General features: G+C 45.0%; 1 protein-coding gene across 1 annotated transcript in view; it reads left to right on the top strand.

Moving 5' to 3' along the window:
• Window positions 1–18,580, top strand: part of LOC125944980 (Down syndrome cell adhesion molecule-like protein Dscam2) — a 166,170-nt gene extending 147,590 nt beyond the window's left edge. Inside the window, exons 3-4 of the mRNA XM_049666472.1 lie at window positions 7,628–7,789; window positions 18,438–18,580. Of these exons, the coding sequence (XP_049522429.1) occupies window positions 7,628–7,789; window positions 18,438–18,580 (305 nt within the window). The remainder of the gene's footprint in view (window positions 1–7,627; window positions 7,790–18,437) is intronic.
• The last annotated feature ends 2,421 nt before the right edge of the window (window positions 18,581–21,001 follow it).

Here is a 21,001-nt window from a genome sequence, read left to right as displayed (position 1 = left end):
AATTGTGATTACCCAATGGTGACTCAGTTTTTTTCATGGTAAAGTACACTTGGCTTTCTTAACCAGCACCTCGCATACTTTGTGCCAGTTCCACATCCCTTATCGTTTGATACAGCTCTATGGGCTTTTATCCAAAGGGAAGGGGCCAAGTTCATAAATGATATCTTCCGTGTGGTGTTTCCGTTTGCCGCTTGCTTTCACGATTGACTGGCACGACTAACTGGCATCTAATCTTAAGAACAGTCGGAGCGTAAGAACTTTTTTGTGAATGCCCGCCCACTTGTGCACTGCGACGCCTTTAGATGTGTCGTCTCTACTTCAGTCCGATTTCTATTGACGTTTATGCAGGGAATGAAGCGTAACTACTCTAATTTATATTTTAACTTTTTCTGATAGCGCAGCGTTTGTTGGTATTTCTCTTCTAATTTTTCTGTTTATATATACAATCTACACAGATATTTGAAAATCTTTCCCTGCGTGGTCAGTCCTCTGCATCAGAGACACATGAGCATCTACAAGAAACACCGTGTTGCTGCACCTGCTTCATCGTGTTCGAGCATCTGTTATCCTGCGGTCTTATTATGACGAGAAGAGACCGTAATAACAAGCGCTAAGTGAACTGCAGTTGCAATGAAATGTGTTAGGAAGGGGCTTAAGGCATAATTAGGAAATTATATAGCAATTTTCGCTGCTTTTTTATTGAGAGATGCACTTAGTCTTCATCTGCGCGCATTTTCCTCCAACGTGCCATAACTGCCGTATTACCATTTAGGTTACTAACGTGCAATTAGTACCGTATTACCCAAAACAAAGGCATTCGGACAATGCATTTTTTTTTCTCATTGCATATCTTACCAAAAATATGTAGTAGGTTTAAATAAACATGGCATGCAAGTATTGAGTTAAGAACATTATCTGAAAACAGGAACAATAGTCATGTACCGTGTATGTTCGTACCTAAGTACTATATATCAGGGCCTGTTGCTTTCCATGCGCTTATCCGCGACAGAACCATTCCCAGACTTCGACCTGACAAAAATGGTGGCTGGTGCAAGAAAAACAAGGAAAAAATACATGTCTCATCGTTGGCATGTAAAACAATCGGTGCAACATACGGTCAATTCAAAGTCGTCCTCGGGAGTTACTGCGAAACATTTTATTGACAAATCGAACTCGTCATCGGCCCTTACAGCATTAGAAGCAAGTTTTATTTCAAAGGTACCTTTTCACTTTCTAAAGCTGCAAGACGAGCTCAAACCTGTGCAGTGTACCACGCTGACGACACAAACGCACGTTGCGTAACAAAGTACCTCCACCGCTGCCTCAAAAGCAAGAATCTACAGGCAGTGAGGCGTGACACTTTCTATCTATATTTTTCTAGAAATTTTATTAACGTGGCCACTGCCGCTGTCGTCATCTATACGGTTCACCTTGCTTGATGTCACGTAGAGTGCAGAGCGTAGAAAAAAAAATAAGGCATAAAATACCAGATTCCTAACAGCAATAAAATTCAATGCATGGTTCGACATCCTACTCCTTGCTTTATGGACAGTCGCGCCACTTACGCGATCCTTCGGCAGAAAAAAAAATTCCGAATAAAAAAATTGTTGCCATTTCTCGGTTAACTGAGTCCGTACTAGGTAGTAAATATGTTTAAAGACACTGTGAAATAAAAAAAATATCATGTAATAAGCCTTCAGACGTCTTTCTCTCTTGTTAGAAATAGAAGCTCTAGGTGCAGGTTAGTCAGTAAACGAAACGATCGTAAAAGAGAACCCTCTCCACCATCCTGCAGTGTCAAGTGACACCTAGCCATTGAGGGTGACGAACGGTAGCCTCGGAACAGGACACGTTGTTATTAGTGAGGAAATAGGGGACGTTAGGAAGGATAGTGAGGGGCGATAGAAGGAGGCAAACTAAACGGCTGAATGTACCCGCGAACAAGGTTGTAAACGCTTCATGGCCAACTCCCCCCTCCTCAACGTCGTTCATGGTTTCCCCGCGTCTTTGATGCCCTTTATGGCTGCTTCCGCGATTATAAGCTAAACAAAAGAAACCGAAGATAACAAGCGCCATTGGAGCCGTAAGTTAATATAAAAAAGATGCATCACAGACACCATTACAGGGTATATTCTCGTTAACATATGCTGTTTTTTTTTTCTTGTTTTTTTTCTGGAGTAGGCTGAGACGTCATGCTCCAATTCTTTAATAAAATTAAGTTCTTAATTAGGAAACGCCAGCAGGGGAATATATATTATATCAGCATGAAGCTAGGTTGTTCATTAAACAATTCGCCGGCCCTTCCACTCTGTGAAGATGGATGATAAGCGAAGCTTATTGCCATCGCAACAAATGGAGGGTACACGTACCCGTTCACAGTGCTGAACGCAGGCAGTTTTCCCTTGATTAAAGATTACTTACGCGTACCGCAAACTCTAAATTCACCAAGGTCTTCTCCACTAGTAGCGTAATGTTCATTCAACACTTCCAAGGCATTCTGTCGCTGTTCGTCGGAGCGGATCACACTGATGAGGGTCAAGTTGTTGTCGAGCCACAAACGCTTGCGTTCGATGTCTCGAGTTTGCTCGTCGGCGTGGTTAGCAGCATCCACCCGCCATTGCCGCTTACGATTCTTCAAAATTGAAATTAATTTTAATTTAATTTAATCTAATTAACTTAAATTTAAATTGCTTCAAAATCAAGTCTATCCGTCACGTAAGACAATGAATGGCTCATACCACCGTAAACGCGGCCTCCCCATTAAGAGAGTGAAATTCCAACGCTGGAATGATGAGCCAGCTGTGAAAGAAGATGACGACGAACGCGGTAGCAGTGGCACGAGCGCGTTCGAATGTTGCGCCGAGGGGGCGCCAATGTGCCACCTGTGGAAGAAGACGACGACGCTCGAGCCATTGCTGATGATGATAGTTTCTGCAAACAGACACGGACGTTCAGGCTAGACATAAACAAGCTTCGATTGTAAAACAATTGCGCACCATGCTCGGACGTTCAGGCTAGACTTAAACGAGCTTCGTTTGTAAAACAATTGCGCACCATGCTCGTTAAATGAAAAAAATTTTCCTAAAACGTGTTCTTGCTCCTGCAACAACAAGGCAAATTTGGAGAAAGTTCGCTACTGGCCAACATCAACGGCTGGTTCGTACTTATGCAGCCAAAAATGACGTGCTCTTTAGTTACTTTATGAAAAAAAAACGTTGCGCATACTATTAAATAAGCATTAGAAATACTTATCACACCGAGTGTTCTGAATCCTGAATTCAGACATACCTTCTCTTTAATGTTTGCCGATGCACAGTCGTCCCTTCACTGTTTCACATTCGGAGTTCTGCATGAAGAAAAAAATTATACAGTAAGGAGAATTTTTCTTTAATCAATTGGGGTCTATCTGAACTGTTTGAAAGAAGCGAGGCGAATGAACTAAAAGAAATAATAAACCAACCAATCCTGAATAGTGTTATGCAGAAGCTTGTTCCCGTAAGCGCACTCTGAAAATTATTACGACAAATGGGTTACACTGTAACAAACGCTTATGCTGCTGGAACCACGCCATCAGTCAAAATACTACCGATTTAACACCGCAATCATTTTCTTCCCCAGCCTACATCACACTGCTTTTTACAGTAGCTGTTCTTGACGAGCTTGTTCCATTGTCTTTCACAAATACACTCACTTTTCTCTGCTTGTTCAGATCAGTGATCACTGCTCCTTTTTTTTTTTCATAGTACTTTACCACGTTGCTTTTCGTAGATTTTCTTTCTCCTTGCCACAATAGTCATCACACAGTAAGCGTAATACGTCCAAACACACGTCTATCTAACTTATATTGTGTTACAGCTGCAGATTTCTTTGTTTTCTTGTCATAACTTCCATTGCATGCCTCTTCCAAAGCATTTATAACGTCCTTTACTTGCCACTAGTAGTAACTTTCGTTTTCTTTAGCTGCAAAGAAAAGAACGGTGGCAGTAAGATATCTCGTATATGTTAAACAATCGCAATCCTAATTGATCATTTGCTATATCTCTTGGTCCTGAGATGAACGCGCGTGAGAAAGCTATGCGTTTCCATCGACAATTTTCTTCGTGTAGGCTAAGTTCCGTCTCAGGATTTGGAAAGGCAGACATAGCAGTCCCTGGCAAGAAAACTTACAGCAATGGATTTCCTTATCAAACTGAATGACCGCAGACGTCGAGGCTGGTGAGTGCTTTAGGAACAGTGAAAAGTAACTACAAGGACGTGTTAGAATAGGACATGGTTGGCGGCAGCCTCCGTCTGTCTGCGCGAGAAGCGCGATCACAACGTTCTCTAGTCATTTCGAAAGCCTCCCGCTTTCTTAGACGGTGCAACCTAACTTGTTCTGCTCAGCTCTTTGACGTTGAGACAACGTCTTGTCCCGGCGGATTCGTGTTGGGTTGCTGCTAAACACCGCTAAGCCATCTGCCGCCCGGCAGCTCAGAAATCATGGGCCTCGCGACCAGACACCAACTCACTGATCGAGGCACACATGCAGGACCTTACAAAAGCATACAGAGCCCACGCTGACAACATCCACTGACGCCTACATATGATCGACCAATACCGTAAATACGCTGGAACACATATTTTGCGATTATCCAGCATACAGGCTGGAGCTAAGAACGTTGAAAAATTTGCTAGCCAGCGTTGGCACGCAACCACTGTCGGAGGACGCTATTCTCGGCCCATGGCCTGACGCTGCCACTTAAATGCGGGTAACTAAAGTGCTGTTGAAGTTTCTGCAGGACACGAAACTAGGAGGAGAGGCTCTAGTAGGGGCACCGTCTAATGTGTGTAGGCACACACCACTTCTGCTATCATCATCATTCATATCAGTACTTTCGCTCTCCTTCCCTCCTCCCCAGTACAGAGTGGCAGACGAGAGCGCACTAGCTCAGGTCGACCTCTCAGTTTTTCCTGTAAATAAAATCTGTCTATATATGGGCCGTATTCAAAAAGCTTTTCGCTCGTAAGTGCTCTTTGCCATGGCCAACCGTGATAACTAATGATATGTCCATCATCAGTATTTATTAGAATTTGCTCTTGCGAACAATTCAAGCGTAAGATATTTTTGTCAATGGGGGCCTTGAAATCGGAACTGAGACTCTTGAAATATCTACAGAGCCCCCATAATGAGTACAATCCCCAACGGTGCCTTAGGAGTCTATAGAGGTATATATATATATTGTGATGATGTGGATAGTGGCGTGTGGCGGTGCCAAAACAAAGTGCGTGACAAGCCAGCTTGAAGTGTTGGTGATTGTATGGCAGCACCAAGAAGGGCATTGGTGATGATGATAATGGAAGAAGACCACCACGTGCCATGAACAAAGAAGTGGAAGAGAGCACGCAGAGCGTGAGAGCGAGCGGCAGCTTCGATCGCAAGCTCGCAAAACGGCGGCTCCAGGCTCGGGTACCGGCGACCGGGTGTCCAGCTACCGTGCGGACCTGGTCGGAGATCCAGCTCGTGGCTGGGCTTTCCTGCGCGCCAGCGGCCTGCTGTGATAGCGGCCTGGTGCAGTGCTTCCTGCTTGGACCGGGACGCCTGAGCTACCAGCTACCAGCCTGCTGAGCGAGCCCGAGGACTGGCGACCGGGCGTCCTGCTACCGTGCGGACCTGGTCGTGGATACCGCCCGTGGCTCTGCTCTCTTGTGTACCAGCGGCCTGCTGTGACAGCGGCCTGGTGCAGTGCTTCCTGCTGGCCACCGGGGCGCCTGAGCTACCTGTCCGCCGACCGAGCCCGGCGTTATAGCGGCCGAGGCGTGACAGGCCAGGCGTTACTGGCCAGCTACAGCAGTGGCCTTTTATTCTACCGGCCTCCTGTTTTCCTCTTGCTTCCGCGTCGCGACAAGGTGCGGCGCGACAGCAGCGACCTAGCCACAACGACGCTCCACCGTCACAACCACCGTCACGGGCACCACAACGACGAGGCACTAGGGCGAGTGGTGACGCATGAGGGCTAGGCACATACTTATATAGGACAAACGATTCGCGGACTCTAGTCCACGTACATGTAAATCGTCTGTATGTAAATAGTCTGTATCGTGCTAGCGTGTCTGTTAAAGTCTGTGTTTCGTGTAGCAAGCTCCCGTCTGCCGTGTCATTATTAAAGGATCCTGGGCCCAACTGGAAACACCGGCGAGTTTGTCGTTTGTCGTTTCCATCACATATATATATATATATATATATATATATATATATATATATATATAAATAAGCATTGTGAAATGTTCGCGTGTTTGTAAACGTCAATGAGTGTTTCAGTTGTTGCAAAGCGCGAGCTTCTGCATGCAAAGGTCAGGCGAAACAGTTACAACTGTGCGAGACTGTGCCTTCATGCGTTTTGCAGTTGTACTGAGGCTTGGGCTATTTATTACATACTTGTAAGAGTTGCAATGGCGCAAAGCAAGCCGAGGACGTAAAGAGAGGTAGAATATCCACTAAAAAGCCTTTGGCGCTTATAGCCTACATTCTATCCATTCTGAAGAAGGCGATCAGAACCACGTACATGTACCGTTATGTATTCGTTTATTTTGTACCATCCATTGCGTCTATCAACATTGAGAGTTTCGACGCGTTCGTGCATTACCGTACGTCAATGAGCCTTTCAATCGTTTCAATGCATGATCTACCACGAACGAAGAAAAGCGTGTGCTGCCTGAAGCCACGCCAATGAAAGCGAGTTACATTACGATCCTTACATTACGGCTACCCGGTGGGCCTGAAGCGGGCAAGATGGGCACCGCCATGTAGGGCCAGGACGTAGCTTCTGTTCCATTCTGGTACCGGAAGTGTGCGGGCGACCTAGCCACAAAGAGATTCTGTGGTAAACGCAACGAAAAAGACAGCAATATCATTTGCTCATTCGCCCAACAGCACAAATCGATCATTTGCTGCCGCAGAACTGTGCCTGCATATCTTTCTTTAAATATTATTATTGTCATTTATTGCGTATTTGAATTGGCCACATTAGTACATAAGTGGCGGGATGCGCTGACAATCACTAGCGCGTGGATAGAAAAACTACAAACACTTCAAAACCGGAATTCATGCACTGCTCACTGTGGCCTTGCGGGTGCACTTACTATCGATCGTGTATTGAATTCTACTGAGGCTTCTTCATTCATCGATGAAATGCGCCGAATGTTTTGTTTACGTTAAGTTTCCATGTTTTAAACACATTTGCAAAGTTTTGTGGTAGTAGGTCGCACATGTTGCTATTGCAGTGTTGTAGGCATGTTAACTGCCATCAAGCAAAAATCAGATGGTCTGTGCATTCCAAAGTGGGTTTTACCGCGCCGGGGTGCTTCAATAGCCAGGCTTTCATTTTGGTAGGGACACCTAACTTTCCCAGCTCTTTCGATGAAGATAGGTATTGATATCAATTCGTCAGCCAGCCAGGCACTGCACTTTATTCAACCACTTTGTCGAAGGTGTGTTTCCCGGCTCAAAGCTCTTGAATTTCGACTTTAGAATGGTCTATAGTAAAGTCCCGCGGGGCATTCAATATGCAGTACCGTGACTTCTCGCCGAATAGCTGTCGAGTCCACCACTTACTGATGCATTTCTCCCTCAACCTCGTGCTCCTTGCAGTTATCCGGTCGGCGTACGAGGTGACCACGTCGGACGTGTTCGTGATCCGGGGCAACACCGCAGCGCTCCGCTGCGAAGTGCCGGCTTCGGTACGCGACTTCATCCACGTCGTCTACTGGGAGACAGACGACGGCCTGACGCTGCACAGCGGGACACTCGAAGGTAAAGAAACACACTACTTTCTTGCGACTCTTTATGCGCATCCTTGCAAGCCTATGCACTTAGGAATGAGCCAAAACATTTGCATGCTATAAATCGCTGCTAGACCATCCCTACCTTAAATATTCGAGGAAGTCATTGTTTAGCTATAAGCGAGCTTATTGTCCTAGTTCCTCTGTAGGCTTCATGCATTGCTCCCCTCTCCTATTTCCAGCGAGGAGGAGGAGAAGGAGTATTGCTTGCTGCAGCTAGCAATACCCTTGCAAAAGTAGCTGGCAACTGCTGCGCGCGAGCGCCAGCTATCGAACGCAGTGGGTCTGAAGCCATCTGGTAACGTTCCGTCTGGTAACATGCCAGCACCCGGTAACGCAAGGAACCTGAAGTTGGAAGTCTGAAGTTTATTTCACCACAGTGTTACATTGTTTAAACTTTTTACATTCATACATGAAGCAAAGATACAGTGTGTGGTGTGGAATGCGGGAAAGAAGGTGCGATATAAACGCAGCTTGACTGGCCCCACATTCCAGCAATACAAGGCAGAAAAGTGACAGCATTCGTAAAGTCATGCAAACAAGTAAACAGGCACATAAATACATAGTTAAATTTACACAATAAGGAATATAATTACATACAAAAAAAAAAGAAAATGCAGAAAGGTTTCCACTCCGCGAAAAAAATTACAGAAAATCGAAACAATGCTGCATTTTATGCCACATTATTTGCAACAAGAAATACATCATGTCTGTAAAAAACGATTGAACATATCGTGTTGCGAAAAAAGGCGCAATCGCTCTAATGAGAAATTGAATTTATCAAGTATGTGTGCGAGTGAATGTTTCAGCATTTGGACGCTATAGTTTGTTCGGCATCGAGCAACTTTCCAATAATCGCTCTGTCTAGTAGGTCGAGACGAGGTGCTGTGCTCTAAGCATCCTATGGAGGTAAGATTATTATTTCCTTTGTTAAATTCCGTTTTCAAGGACACTAACAAACAATATTCATATGTTCATACATTCATACTTGACACGGAACGCCACGACATGCGCGTCATCCGTTCCACGTGGACCCACACGCCTCATCTTACGCACTCCCGCGAGAAAGATTGCGCGAAAAATGGGATAAAGCGGTGCGGATGTGCTGAAGAGTCATAATGCGATGATGTGCTGTGCATTAGCATCAGCTGTGATGATGTACGGCACCCTCTGGGGGTTAGGCAATCTGCTGAATTATTTTGGCGCTGTCGAACTGGCTACGCATGGTCATTAAACGGCGCTCTTAGTAACTTTGATACGTTGATGGTTTCTCCAGATGACTATGCAAAAGCATCTGCAAAAGCAATTATCTTGAAGTAGTCATTAATAAGCACATAAGACTCGAGCAACATTCGTTTTGCTTCTTTTTGGCAGCGTTGATTAATCACTAGTCCGGCTTCTGTGCTAGTGTTTCTGTAAGAAATACAAATTCTGCACAAGCTAAGTGCCCAGGAAGTGTACTTAACGTGAAAAGTGTTTTTGGCAGATATATTGTACAAAGGTGCGCACAGGTGCCAATAAAAATGAAAAAAAAGTCGTTTTCGGCCTTTGTTTAGCCGCCAATTGAATACGAGCTATGCGGCATACATACTGTCACCTATAGACATTGCGCGTTATTATCCAAATGAATAAATACCCCCCCCCCCCCCCCCAGCACCTAATTTCGTCTCATTTCTTCCCTGGCACAATGACAAAATAACAAAACATTATTCCTTTGTTTTGATTTCTCTTCTTCTTTTAGATGACCGTCCTAGAATAAGCTCACTTAAAAATGACAGGACTTTCAAAAAGAGATTGTGTTGACTCATTAAAATTAGTACTTTAAGGTGCTCTATATATCTTGTAATAATTGAAACTTTCACAACTCTTTAGTGCAGGTAGTCATATAGCAAACACGTAAGTGTCGCTGCGCTTCCCGGTGCCATTTGAAGACGTCAAGCAAGTCGAAAACAGACCACGACTTGGGGTAGTAGTTCTGCTTGACTGACTTGAAATTCTAAATATGAACCTTTCTTTTTCATTTCGAACGGCTTATAAAAAACGGAGGAATAGCTAATAATTGATGAATGAGATTTTAGGTGTAGGGTCTATCTTCCGTCTCCTGAGAAAAATAAATGCTGATTTTTTATTAATAGAACAGTTTCTTGGCAACGTCTTTTGTGGTGCGTACTTTAGTACCTTATAAGAAAATTCCGGTGGTGCTTGAGGCCGGTGAAAAAAATGTTGTACTTTGTGGAATGATTTTTCGTGTTTAAGCAAGCGCCTAAAGTTTTTAGAAAGAAATCGCCGATGGTCGAGCGCCAAGTTTGGTACAGTTGGCTTGGAATGACTGTTTTTCAATGCTGCATAGGTCAGATATTTTATTAGTATCAATATTATTGAGCGGAATGGCAGAGCTGTCCACGTGCAAGTTTGTGAAGGAAATCAAAACGTAAAATTATGTGTCATTGTCTCATAACACAGCGCCCTCATACACGTGCAATGGAGCGTTGCTATCATGGTAAGCAAATGGAAAGCAAAAAACAAAAAAAGCCACATTAACGAGATATTTTGCAAGCAGTGGCGTAGCCAGAAATTTTTTTCGGGGGGGGCTCAAGTTGCAACGCGGCCTCCTCCTTATAAAAGTTGTCGAGGCATCAAATACATCAATAATAACTGCATTGCCATTGCCAATGCCATTGTATATTAGGTGCTGAAAACGAGTTATTTAACGCTACGCACAGTCAAGACAAGTAAATTATGTGTTTGTTTCGTAAAAGAATAGCTTCATATGTCCCAAAAATTGTGGCAGTAATAGCTGATATCAGTGCTTCCGCGTTTTTTTTTTTGTTTTTTTTTTTGTTTCTGGTCTATCTAATAAGCAAAAAAAAATATCACGTGAACTTTAGAACTATATCAGTTCGAAACCAGCAAAGCAGTGCATGCAGCTGGTATGAAAAACGTAAAGGCCATAAAATGAACGAGTTGACAAATATTTTGATGAATCTTTGTCATTTAACAACCTCGTTTACATTTTTGTACATATGCAATGGTCAGGGAAAAACCTCAATGACGCTGTCCTTCGTTGCAACGGATTGCGCAGCAGCAGATGTTACCGGTCGTATATTGTAATTGCACCGAAATTATAGTTGCAACAACGAGTACATATAAAAAGCAGAAGTTCCGCAAAATATACATTAGAAATGCGAAGATAGAATGGAATATACAAATGGCAAGAAAGTGTCGCGTGAAACCAAGTTCACTGCTTGTATACACAAAACCTCGCAACAAGATATTTAAATATACGTATAAGTCTGCAATAAATCTACGTATCTAAGGAAACGTCATTCTATATAATGCGTCAAACAAGACAAATAAACATGTTGCGCAGTCACAGACAGTAAACTTCATGCATACGAGTATAAAGACAGACGATCCCAACCTTTAATAATCAAATTCTGATTCTGATTCTGATCCAGACAAGAACAAAACTATGATCTCAGAAATTGTGATATGCATTTGGGCCATGCTGCGATCGCGACAGCACCATGTGGCTAGAATAAGAGAAAAAGAATGCAGAAATCAATATGAAAATGCATGTTTTAACTGCCTGCACAGCGGCAACAATTATTCTGCACCCCAAGTCAAAGAAGGCTATTGCTTCGTTTAAAAAAAGAAGTAAATCCATGTAGCTAAAAAGGAAAGAAAAGGACAAACGAAAGCCACAGATGATGCGGCAAGTTGATTTACCCAACATCCGAGTGCGTTTTGGGGAAACGCCGCGTGTTCCGGGCTTTCAATGAGCAAGGTTTGTCAAAATTGGTTATTGATGTCCCCGTAATTTTTGTATTCCCAGGATAATTTTGATTATCATGCTAACTGTTACAACAAATGGTGAAAATTTCTGTGGTTTTAAAAGCTAATGAACAGTCATACGTTTTCATAATTACGAGCTTATATAGGAACGTGAAGGAACACATATTTTTACAGGCATTGATTTTTGCTGCTTCGCTATCTAAACGATAAACTTTACTCGGCGGGGAGGTTTAGTGAAGCGTTCAGTAACTTCCGACACGTTGATGGCGACGTCTCTGTCGGCGTATAGAAGCGCCAGCATAACCATGCGTTCCTCATTGTAAAGCGCAAGTGGTTTTTTTAGTAATCTCATGTTTGAAAATATCTCTGCGCTGGCAGTGACACTGGAAGGGCGACTAGAATATGCAGCAGTTTGTACTAGAGCACTGCACGGGCCAATTTTTTCAGCCCGGACCCGGCCCGGGCCCGTTTTTACGTTGGGCTGCCCGCATGAGCCCGAACAAAACTTTCATGGCGAGACCCGGGCCCGGCCCGGGCCCGGAAATAATCTACGTTACCCGCCTGGCCCGGCCCGCCACCCCTTTACCTCAGGCCCGAACCCGGCCCGATACCGAAAAATACATGTTTGTCAGAGTTCAGACGCCCGAGAATAACTCGCTGCACGTTACATGCACACCACGAGAAAGCCCGGCCCGGGCCCGGGTCAAAAAGCACACGCCGTTCCCGAGCCCGGCCCGAGCCCGGCCCGAGCCCGTGAAAAAACTGCTCTACCTGGCCCGGCCCGGGCTTTCGGGTAAGCCCGAGCCCGTGCAGTGCTCTAGTTTGTACACATGTACATATAACCTGCAGTCTCCATGAGAGAGGGCATCTATTCCCGTGCAGAAACCTAAAAACACTTCGATATCGTTTCCTCAGCACCACGCTCGACAAGGTAGACAGCCGTCCTCTTACGGAAGCCACAATTCTTGGTCCCTGGTCCCAGCCGACGTCGGAACGAACTGCTTTAAAAGCGCTATTACGCTTTTTAAAAGAAACAGGACTTAGTGAAAAACTATAGAATGTGCGGACTGATACGTTTCTTCTAGTTTTCTTTTTAATCTTCTTTTGTTTTCTAATATTTTCTGCCCTTACCCCATCCCCCTGTGCAAAGTAGCCAATCGGACCCTTAACCTGATTAACCTCTTTGCCTTTCACCTCTTATTTTCCTTCCTTTCTTCATTCGATATCGTTGACATCCTTGTTTACGTACTTTGCACAAACAGTAAGCTGTTCGATTCTAGCAATATCCGTCGTTTCGTCAGCAAGTACGGAGAAGCAGCCTGCAGCGTTCACTTTTGCATCTAGGCTTTCTTTGGTAATTTCACCACAAATTTCTATAATTTGGATTGGTACACCTGGTTTAAATACGAGGCATTACTGGGGCAACTTTCCAAATGGTTCTTCAGATGTGTCCACAATCAGCTTGCATGCGAAGAAGCGTTCTGGAAATACCAGTAATTTCAGCGGGGGCTTTACTTAAATCCATAGGACCAGTGTCCCTATCGCCACGGAGAGCAAGACCTTGCCGCCCGCAAAAAAGAACTGTCTCAAATTAAATAGGCCGTTGAGTTTCTTCTGTTTTCTCTTATTTTACTTTGCCCGCCCTGGTCCAGCTTATTGATCACATTGGACGCGCTTTCTGAAAATGTTTGGAGAAAATTATCAGATGCCAGCTGACAGTCGCGGTGATATTTAATATTTTCCTCTGCGTGCAAGATTGCGAGCACGTGCTTCCATTTCTGGAACGGCTTAGACACGCGCGTTCGAGTGCGTGCATGTTGGCCCAAGTTTATAAAAACATTAAACCCAGAAAGTTCCAGAATTAAAAATCAGAAGCACGCCTTTGGAAATGTCAGTGCACTTTCGCGTCAAAAGTGTATGAGAACTTTATACTCATGAAGTTTCGGAATTGAAATCCATGCGCTCCGTAGATTCCGGTGCCGCTGCGAGATGCCGCGACGCGCCCGCTCGCTATTGAAAATCCCTTGAAACTTTGTGCTCGGCTGGGGCTCCTTACGTTATGTGACTCTAGTTGCATGGGCGTTTGCACGAAATCCAGCCCGAGTTCGCAATTTTCGCGCCGAAATGTCCTTTCGAGTGTCAAAAAGACATTGTAGACAAAATCCACAATAATTTCCGGCGCCGGTGGTTGTTTTGGTCGGCGGTGCATGACAGCACGAAAAAATTTCGGGGGGGGCTGAAGCCCCATCAGCCCCCCCCCTGGCTACGCGCCTGTTTGCAAGGTATCTTTGCACCTTGTGGGCGCAGTCTTTGTCAAAAGTTTAGACGACCCTCCGCGAGTGCCAACAATTAATACAAGGCCCTGCTGTCATGGTTCCCGAAAAGCGTATCGCTCTCAAATGCTCGGGAAACTAAGGAAAGATGCAACTTTCGGTCTTTCAAAATTTGAAGAAACTCCCACGCAAAGTTCTTCTGGAACTTTTCACAAGGACTGTACGTCATGATTAGAGAGTGGTTCTCTCTTAGTTCATGCATGAAGCAAACAAAGGAAACAAAATAAATAGCAATCGAATGCATAACACAAAGAATAGAAGAAAAAAATAAAGAGCAATCGGATGCTTAACGCGCACGTTCGCAGCCAGAGGTGGGTGACAGTCCAGGGTCATTGTCTGCTGCAGCAGGATGAGCTGCTCGTATAATAAAACAGCCCACGCGAGCTCCATAAGGCATTATCATCAAGGCACGTGTGGGCGTTTGGCATGTGCCCGCGGTGCTTAGGAGGGCCTGGCGTCTCGCGCAGCGCTGATTCGTCCAATGTGTTTCACCGTGGGCTGGCTCTCATATTAAAGACGATGCAGCTCCTTGATCGCCCGCACTGCCGCATCGGGCAAGCCAAACAGGTTCGTCTTGAGAAGGAGAATAAAGGAAACGTGGGGGTGGTAGATTTTATGGAACAGTAGTCCTTCAAGCTTCATACGCGTGGGGAAATGTATGAGGTATCTTAGAAGCAGCGACCGTTCATTGAGGAAAGAAATCGATCGAGCAGTAAACGTCGAAGTGCGAAGCACTCTCCAACACATGCGCGTACGTTCACGCACGCCGCACCACAGTAAAACCGTCCTTCACTCTCTATCCCTCCCCGCGCTCTCTTCCTAATATGAATTCGGAAATGGTTAGAGCGCTTAAATATACGCTCATCTTTATTACTAACCCCTCAGTAAACCAACCACTGTTCATGCACATAATCGGTGGTCATTAAGGCAGAAAGTAGATTTGCAATCTCCCAGTGAAAAGTTTCAGGTTAACCAGTACTTCCACAAAGGTTAGCCTGATTGGACGTAACGATGATATACGTGATCTCGGTGGCGCTCAAGAAAACGTTATATATTTTCTTTTTATTAAGAAAGAAAGTTCACCTTGCAACCTAACGCAGTAGCAACGGGTGTAAAGCGAAGGGCCTGCTCTCCACAACCCAAACTTCTGGGCTAATCCCGAAGTAATCGAATAAAAGAAAATGAAACGCAGAGACCACTGTTTCCTAGTTATAGTCTGGGGGCCGTTCTCATGGCTGAGCTGATTCGGAACACAAGCGCTTCGTTTCCAACACAAATAAGAGAAGCAGAGCGGAAAAAACAAAAACAGAAAGCCACTCCAAGGAAACGCAGCGGCGATCGAAGAAGAAACTGGCCTGGCCTCTTGGAGTTTGTTCCGCCAAGAGGAAACCGTTTTGCCAAGTTCCAGTTCATAAAAGGACCCCGAGGAAGAAAGTGGACAAAAACGCGCACACATAAACCGGAGCTGACCCCTCCTTTTCCCCTCTCCCTTCTTCCTTCCCGACTCCTCTATAGCATGAGACCCGTACGACGTCTGGTGATTTGTCTTCATATATCATCAGCGACTCTTTTGATACAATCACGCCAGTGGGTAGGGCCATAGGGCTCTCATTTCACTGTGGCTGCGCTGAGCCGTTTGCTTCATTTTTGTTGACATTGCAAAATGTGTGCGGACTTCTCTTGCCTCTCTTTTGGTAATGTCTTCTTTTCTTCTTCTTCTTCTTCTTCTTCTTCTTCTTCTAGCGCCAGCGCTAATTTTGTTTCGGTTTCTCCCCCAAGACTAATATCGCTCGCCACCAGTCTCCTCGTGCCCGCGGTAATGACGAGGGCCTTGTAACCGGCATTGGGAGGGGTATACGAATAACTCGTTCCGCGTGACGCAACTTCTCAACGCCTGCGGCTTCTTTTCACTACTGCGATTCTTTCTGCATTCATGAAGACAAAATCTTAATGTCACGCCGTAGAGCCGTTCTTATTCTCTTCTGCTCGGGGCGCAACCACAAGTACTGGGAGGCCTCCGTCGCGGGACTTCTCTGTAAGATTAATCGATACGCGAATTGCCAGCGAGACCCTTTTCGCGCTTTTTCTTGCGGCCATATCGTGTCCCGAAATTAATATCTGCAGAACAACGCAATGTCACCCCCCCCCCCTTTTTTTTTGTCCTTGCATTCCTTTCAAAACTTTACGTCGGCATTAATATTTAGCATATTCGTTTCCCTGGGCCTTACTCGCACTTATACGTTCGCTGTAGTATCGGTCGGTGTTTGCTTCTTTCTTGGCAAGGCATTTAATCATGGTATGTCATGAAAGATGTAAGCACGAAATCATCTTATTCTTCCCGAAACGCGTCTGTATAATGTCGTTTTGTATCAAACGTTTTCTAGATATAAGTCAAGATTATTTCATATGTTGTAACCCGGCTAGTGCTTATATCCGACGCTGAATGCCTCACTACGTCAGAAAAATGTTAAGAATATCTTGTAAGACGAATGTAGGTGCAGGGCTGTCATCCCTGTTCTATAGCACACGCATTCGCACACTTATTGTGGTAAAGCTGCACTCACTTCAGAAAAGGTTTTGCTACAGTCATAGTGATTACGAAACGCAAAATCACTGAAATTACAGCCGTAATTTGCACGCTTCATTGCGAATGCGTTTTAAATGCAACGCTTTCATCTCAAAAGCTTCTAAATTCAACGTTACTACAAACATAAAACAAGTCCTGCGTGAACAAATGCTTTATATCTTCCCATCTGTGGATGTTAATGAAGTTCTAATCGAGGTGTGTGTAAATACTGTCGCAGAATCACTTCGGCAATGGTTCATGTGATAAAGGAGATAAAATTTAGTTCGAGAGCTATCTTTCGATCTCTGTTATCGGCGCACTTCAGCCGCTAGCACATTCATTTCTAATGTACATATGTTCAAGCAGTTATGCACTAAGCGAACGTTTATTTCATTTTTCTTTTCAGCTAATTGTTGATCGCATCTTACTCTAAAACGCAACGTCTACTCGGACTTTGCACTTTGTTAAGAAGCGTATAAATAACCAATATCGAGAAGGCTCTTCATTGTGACGCAACAACAAAGGTGGCCTCAAAATTCACGAAATGACATCTACAGGCATAAGATCCCAATGCGAAACAATCGAACGTATGGTTCGAATGTACAGTAGATAAGATTGCCGCGTTTGAGGGAGCTAGCTTCTTTGTCGTTTTGAAACTCCGGATTTATCTTTGTCCTAAATGGTCCGTTAATATTCTTACTTGAGGCAATATCTTTCATTCACTCTTTCGCCTATGTCCCCGTGACATCTGGCGCAACGCTTTTTCGTTAGCGTTGCTTTAACGTGATTTTTTTTTACGGAGGAGAGCACCTTGGGCCTGTGGCCACGTGCGTCTGCTATGTGCAGGGCTACAAAGGCGCTGCTGCGTTTTTTTGAGGTGCACTGGCCTGTATGACCGCCCGTGACGAAACTCAGCGATGAACGCTTGACTGTGTAAATGTGCAGGGTGTGAACTTCTCTCTTCCTTCTCCTCTTTCAATCCCTTTCCCCCTTCCCCAGTGCAGGGTAGCCTACCGGGCTCAGCCTGGTTAACCTCCCTGCCTTTCCCTTGTGACTTTTCTTTCTCTCTCTCTCTCTCGCTCTCTCTTGGAATCGATGTCAAAATAAAATAAATCCCAGATTCAAATAATACCATAGGCTGCCTTCACACCGTAGATGCTAGCGTGCTTCTAGGAGCCTCTTATTTCGAAATGGGATTATCGGGTCACGAGTCTCTGGTCACGAAGCCTATAATATCTCAATTCATTTATTCGTAAACGAAACGTCTGTACTTACGGAGTTTGTTCTTGTTTTTCCCTTATTCTCCCCACAACTATCTCGCTGTTTGCCGTTGGAATATCTACTATAGCTAGCCGCAAATTTAGAAGAAAAGAAAGAAAAAACCTCCTTGGGATAAAATCGATTGTGCCGGTTTATTTACCCCGACGTTAAATACGCAAACACACAACGCACGTATAAACAAAAATCCGGCTCGCCGGGAGCCCAGAAGCGAAGCAAAACTACAAGAGGCGCAGCGTCGGATTCAAGGGGCCAACGAAATGAGTAAAGGGGGAATGGGGGGCTGGAGGGGGGAGAGAACCGGGGGCGGAAATCGTTTTTATGCGCCGCCTAATTAACCCGGGCTTGTTTACTTCATCACCTTTCCGGCTCCGAAGGCAGCTCAGGGTCCGCGTACACCGCTACTCCACGACCGGACCGCTTACTCAGCACGGACGGCGTGTACGGGACCGAACGCTGCTGCACTCTGGGCGGTGGTGGTGAGGGGGGGGGGGGGGGGGGTCATTTATAGGGCGAGCAACAAGATTGCTACAGGCCACCGAAAATACTCTAGCCGGGGCAACGGAGCAGTAGCTCCTTCCTCGTCGCAGGCGTCTAGGGCCTGATAAGCCATTAGGCCCCGGTCACATAAAAGGCTTCGCCATTAGGCAGCGGCTATGCCCGCCCGCCATCACGACTGGAGCAGATGCTGCTGCGAGCGCAGAGGCCGTCGGCGTACAGCAACGCCCCCTATAGCTGCCTCTTCGTCTCCAAGTGCCTCCTTCCTGCGAGTCCGCTAAGCCAGGAGTAATTACCCCGGGCACCCTGAAATACATAGGTAGACTTAGCACAAGTCCGTGGTTTTACGTGTGTCTCGAGTTTTCTTTTTTTTTCTTGTTTTTTATTTGTTCGTAGGCTCTATTTAGCGCTTTGTTTACTTTCTTTCTGTCGATGCAGCGTTCATAATGCATCACTCTTAAGGGCAAATCGGGCGGAACGAAGCAAGGATAACGAGCAAAAATGAGAACGCAATGGCTTTTGGTGCGCTATTTTTTTATATTTCTTTCTTTCTATGCTTACTTTGAAGGTGTAAGGGTACTAATGCTTACCGCGTTGGCTCAGTGCCTACGGTATTCTCCTGCACAGCGCGAAGAATATGACGCCTCGATACATGAGTAAACAAGAGACCTTCGGCCAACTTCTTATACCCGAAGCTTTCCTTTCTTTTCTTTATTTTTTTTTGGGGGGGGGAGGGGAGGGGGAAAGGGGGCGAGGAATAACTTCCACTGAGCTTTACAAAAATGACTAATGGGAGATCGATAACATTTTTCTTTGTGCCCTAGAAGTATTGTCCAATCGGGACCTAGCATAACGACAAGCGATACCGCTTAGTAAGCACACAAAAATGTTACTCGCAACAACCGACAACTCTCACTAAAGACATGAAGTTAAAAAAAACGTGTAATTTTTTAGAAGCGAGTAAAAAGGACAAAGTAAGGCAGCCTGGTGGCGCAAGTTATATTGTTGGAAGTGGTTTGCTTCGGGCGAGGCGCTGCTTTACACCCATGATGTGCGCAGGGTACGAGCCGACTCAACAAATAAAATGAAAACCTGCCTGCTCCCACGAGAAATTTCGCACCGTCAAGCAATGTTTGCGTATTGGCGAGGCCAATAGATTGATTCCCATCGCGGAAGCGGTGGCGCGCCGTATCTGGTGTCGGTAATTAGCGAAGGCAATTTCCGCACTCACGCGTTCGATCGTTATGGTGAAAGCAATTCTCCTAAAATGTTTGCAATATACTGATTTGTTAAAGGATAAGGTCTCCCGAGGTGGTTGTGGTGAGGCTAAATTGAAAGGTCGAAGCTGCAGACATCGTGTTTGTACTACACAAACATTATGTGCACAGAATATCACGACCGATCTATAACGCCAAGAGATAGAGTGAGAAATAAAACAGTGGTGCTGCAGTCAACAAGACACATGCCCAGTTTGCTATGCGGGTGGGGTGGGGGGCTTGAAAGGACAGGTAAAATTATGAGCAATGTGCATTCACGCAAAGGTGAGAACCACGTCTCGACGCTCCATGAAATACAGTGGCGCGTTATAAATTGTTGGTGCAGGTTGGTGTGTACTGCACACATGCGCTACTCAATTTCTATCCGCAGTACAACATATAATAAGTCGCCAAGTAGAAAGACAAATGCATGAGATGGTAATAATGGGGGCACATTGAAATCCTTCACACACATCGGATGAGTACCACGTTTGAAGACAATGCACTTCGAGGCCGATTTTGGGGACCGTCACCTTTCACAGTCTGCTGCTGGTCTAAGAAAAAGGATGATAGAACGTTATTTAAAAATGCCCTGAGCATTGGTAATCTGTTGGACTAAAGCTCCCCAGTAAATGGATGCGCCCTACCACTCTCTGGCTTTATTTGCGCAGTAGTACTATGCACCCGGAAGTGATCCTTTATAGTGGGAATTAACCAATTTCGTTAAATAGATAATTGCTCATTATAGTTTCGTTTGCAAATTATGAGCGCTAATGTGCAAGTAATGCTTTGCTGAATCCTCATTTATCAACGCTAAATGTCTCTAAAAGAGCTACTATATACATAGCTTGTCCACCAACACTCACATGGGCACGTTGTAGCTGATCAAACCAACCTTCCGCCATAGCTTAGTCGCTATGGCGTTGCATGTCTGAGCTCTTGGTCATGGATTCGATCCCAGCTGCGGCGGCCGCATTTTCATGGCGGCGATATGCAAACACTTTCCCACTACGGCGTGCCTCGTAATGAAATTGTGGTTTCCGAACGTAAAACTCCAGAAAAAAAATGGAATGAAACCGAGCCATACCAACAATTACGCCATATATTCTACTATATTGGCCACGTTTCATATTGCCGGCATTTCACGGGCAAGCGGCGAAAAACAAAGCGGCCGTTTTTAACGATCAGCTCAATATCGCCTAAAACAAAGCTCATTTCCCTCCCAATTACTCTCCTAGAGAGAGAGAGAGCAAGGAGAGGAAAGGCAACATGTTCAATGACTGAGTAGGGTCGTGTCTGTAAAATTGCTCATCTAAGCTGTTCGACAAGATTAACCTGGCATAATTGATACTACCATAAATATTATTAATGTTTCTCGAATGAAAACGGCCACAATAGTTCAGGTGCTCGTTCCGGCCGGAACTTCGGAGCCCTTAATTACACGAAAGCTTTCTTAC

Source organism: Dermacentor silvarum, chromosome 4, assembly GCF_013339745.2.
Source record: "Dermacentor silvarum isolate Dsil-2018 chromosome 4, BIME_Dsil_1.4, whole genome shotgun sequence".
In the NCBI taxonomy this organism is placed as follows: Eukaryota; Metazoa; Arthropoda; class Arachnida; order Ixodida; family Ixodidae; genus Dermacentor; species Dermacentor silvarum.
Note: the sequence above shows the minus strand (reverse complement) of the source record. Positions and strands in the feature narration are given on the sequence as shown.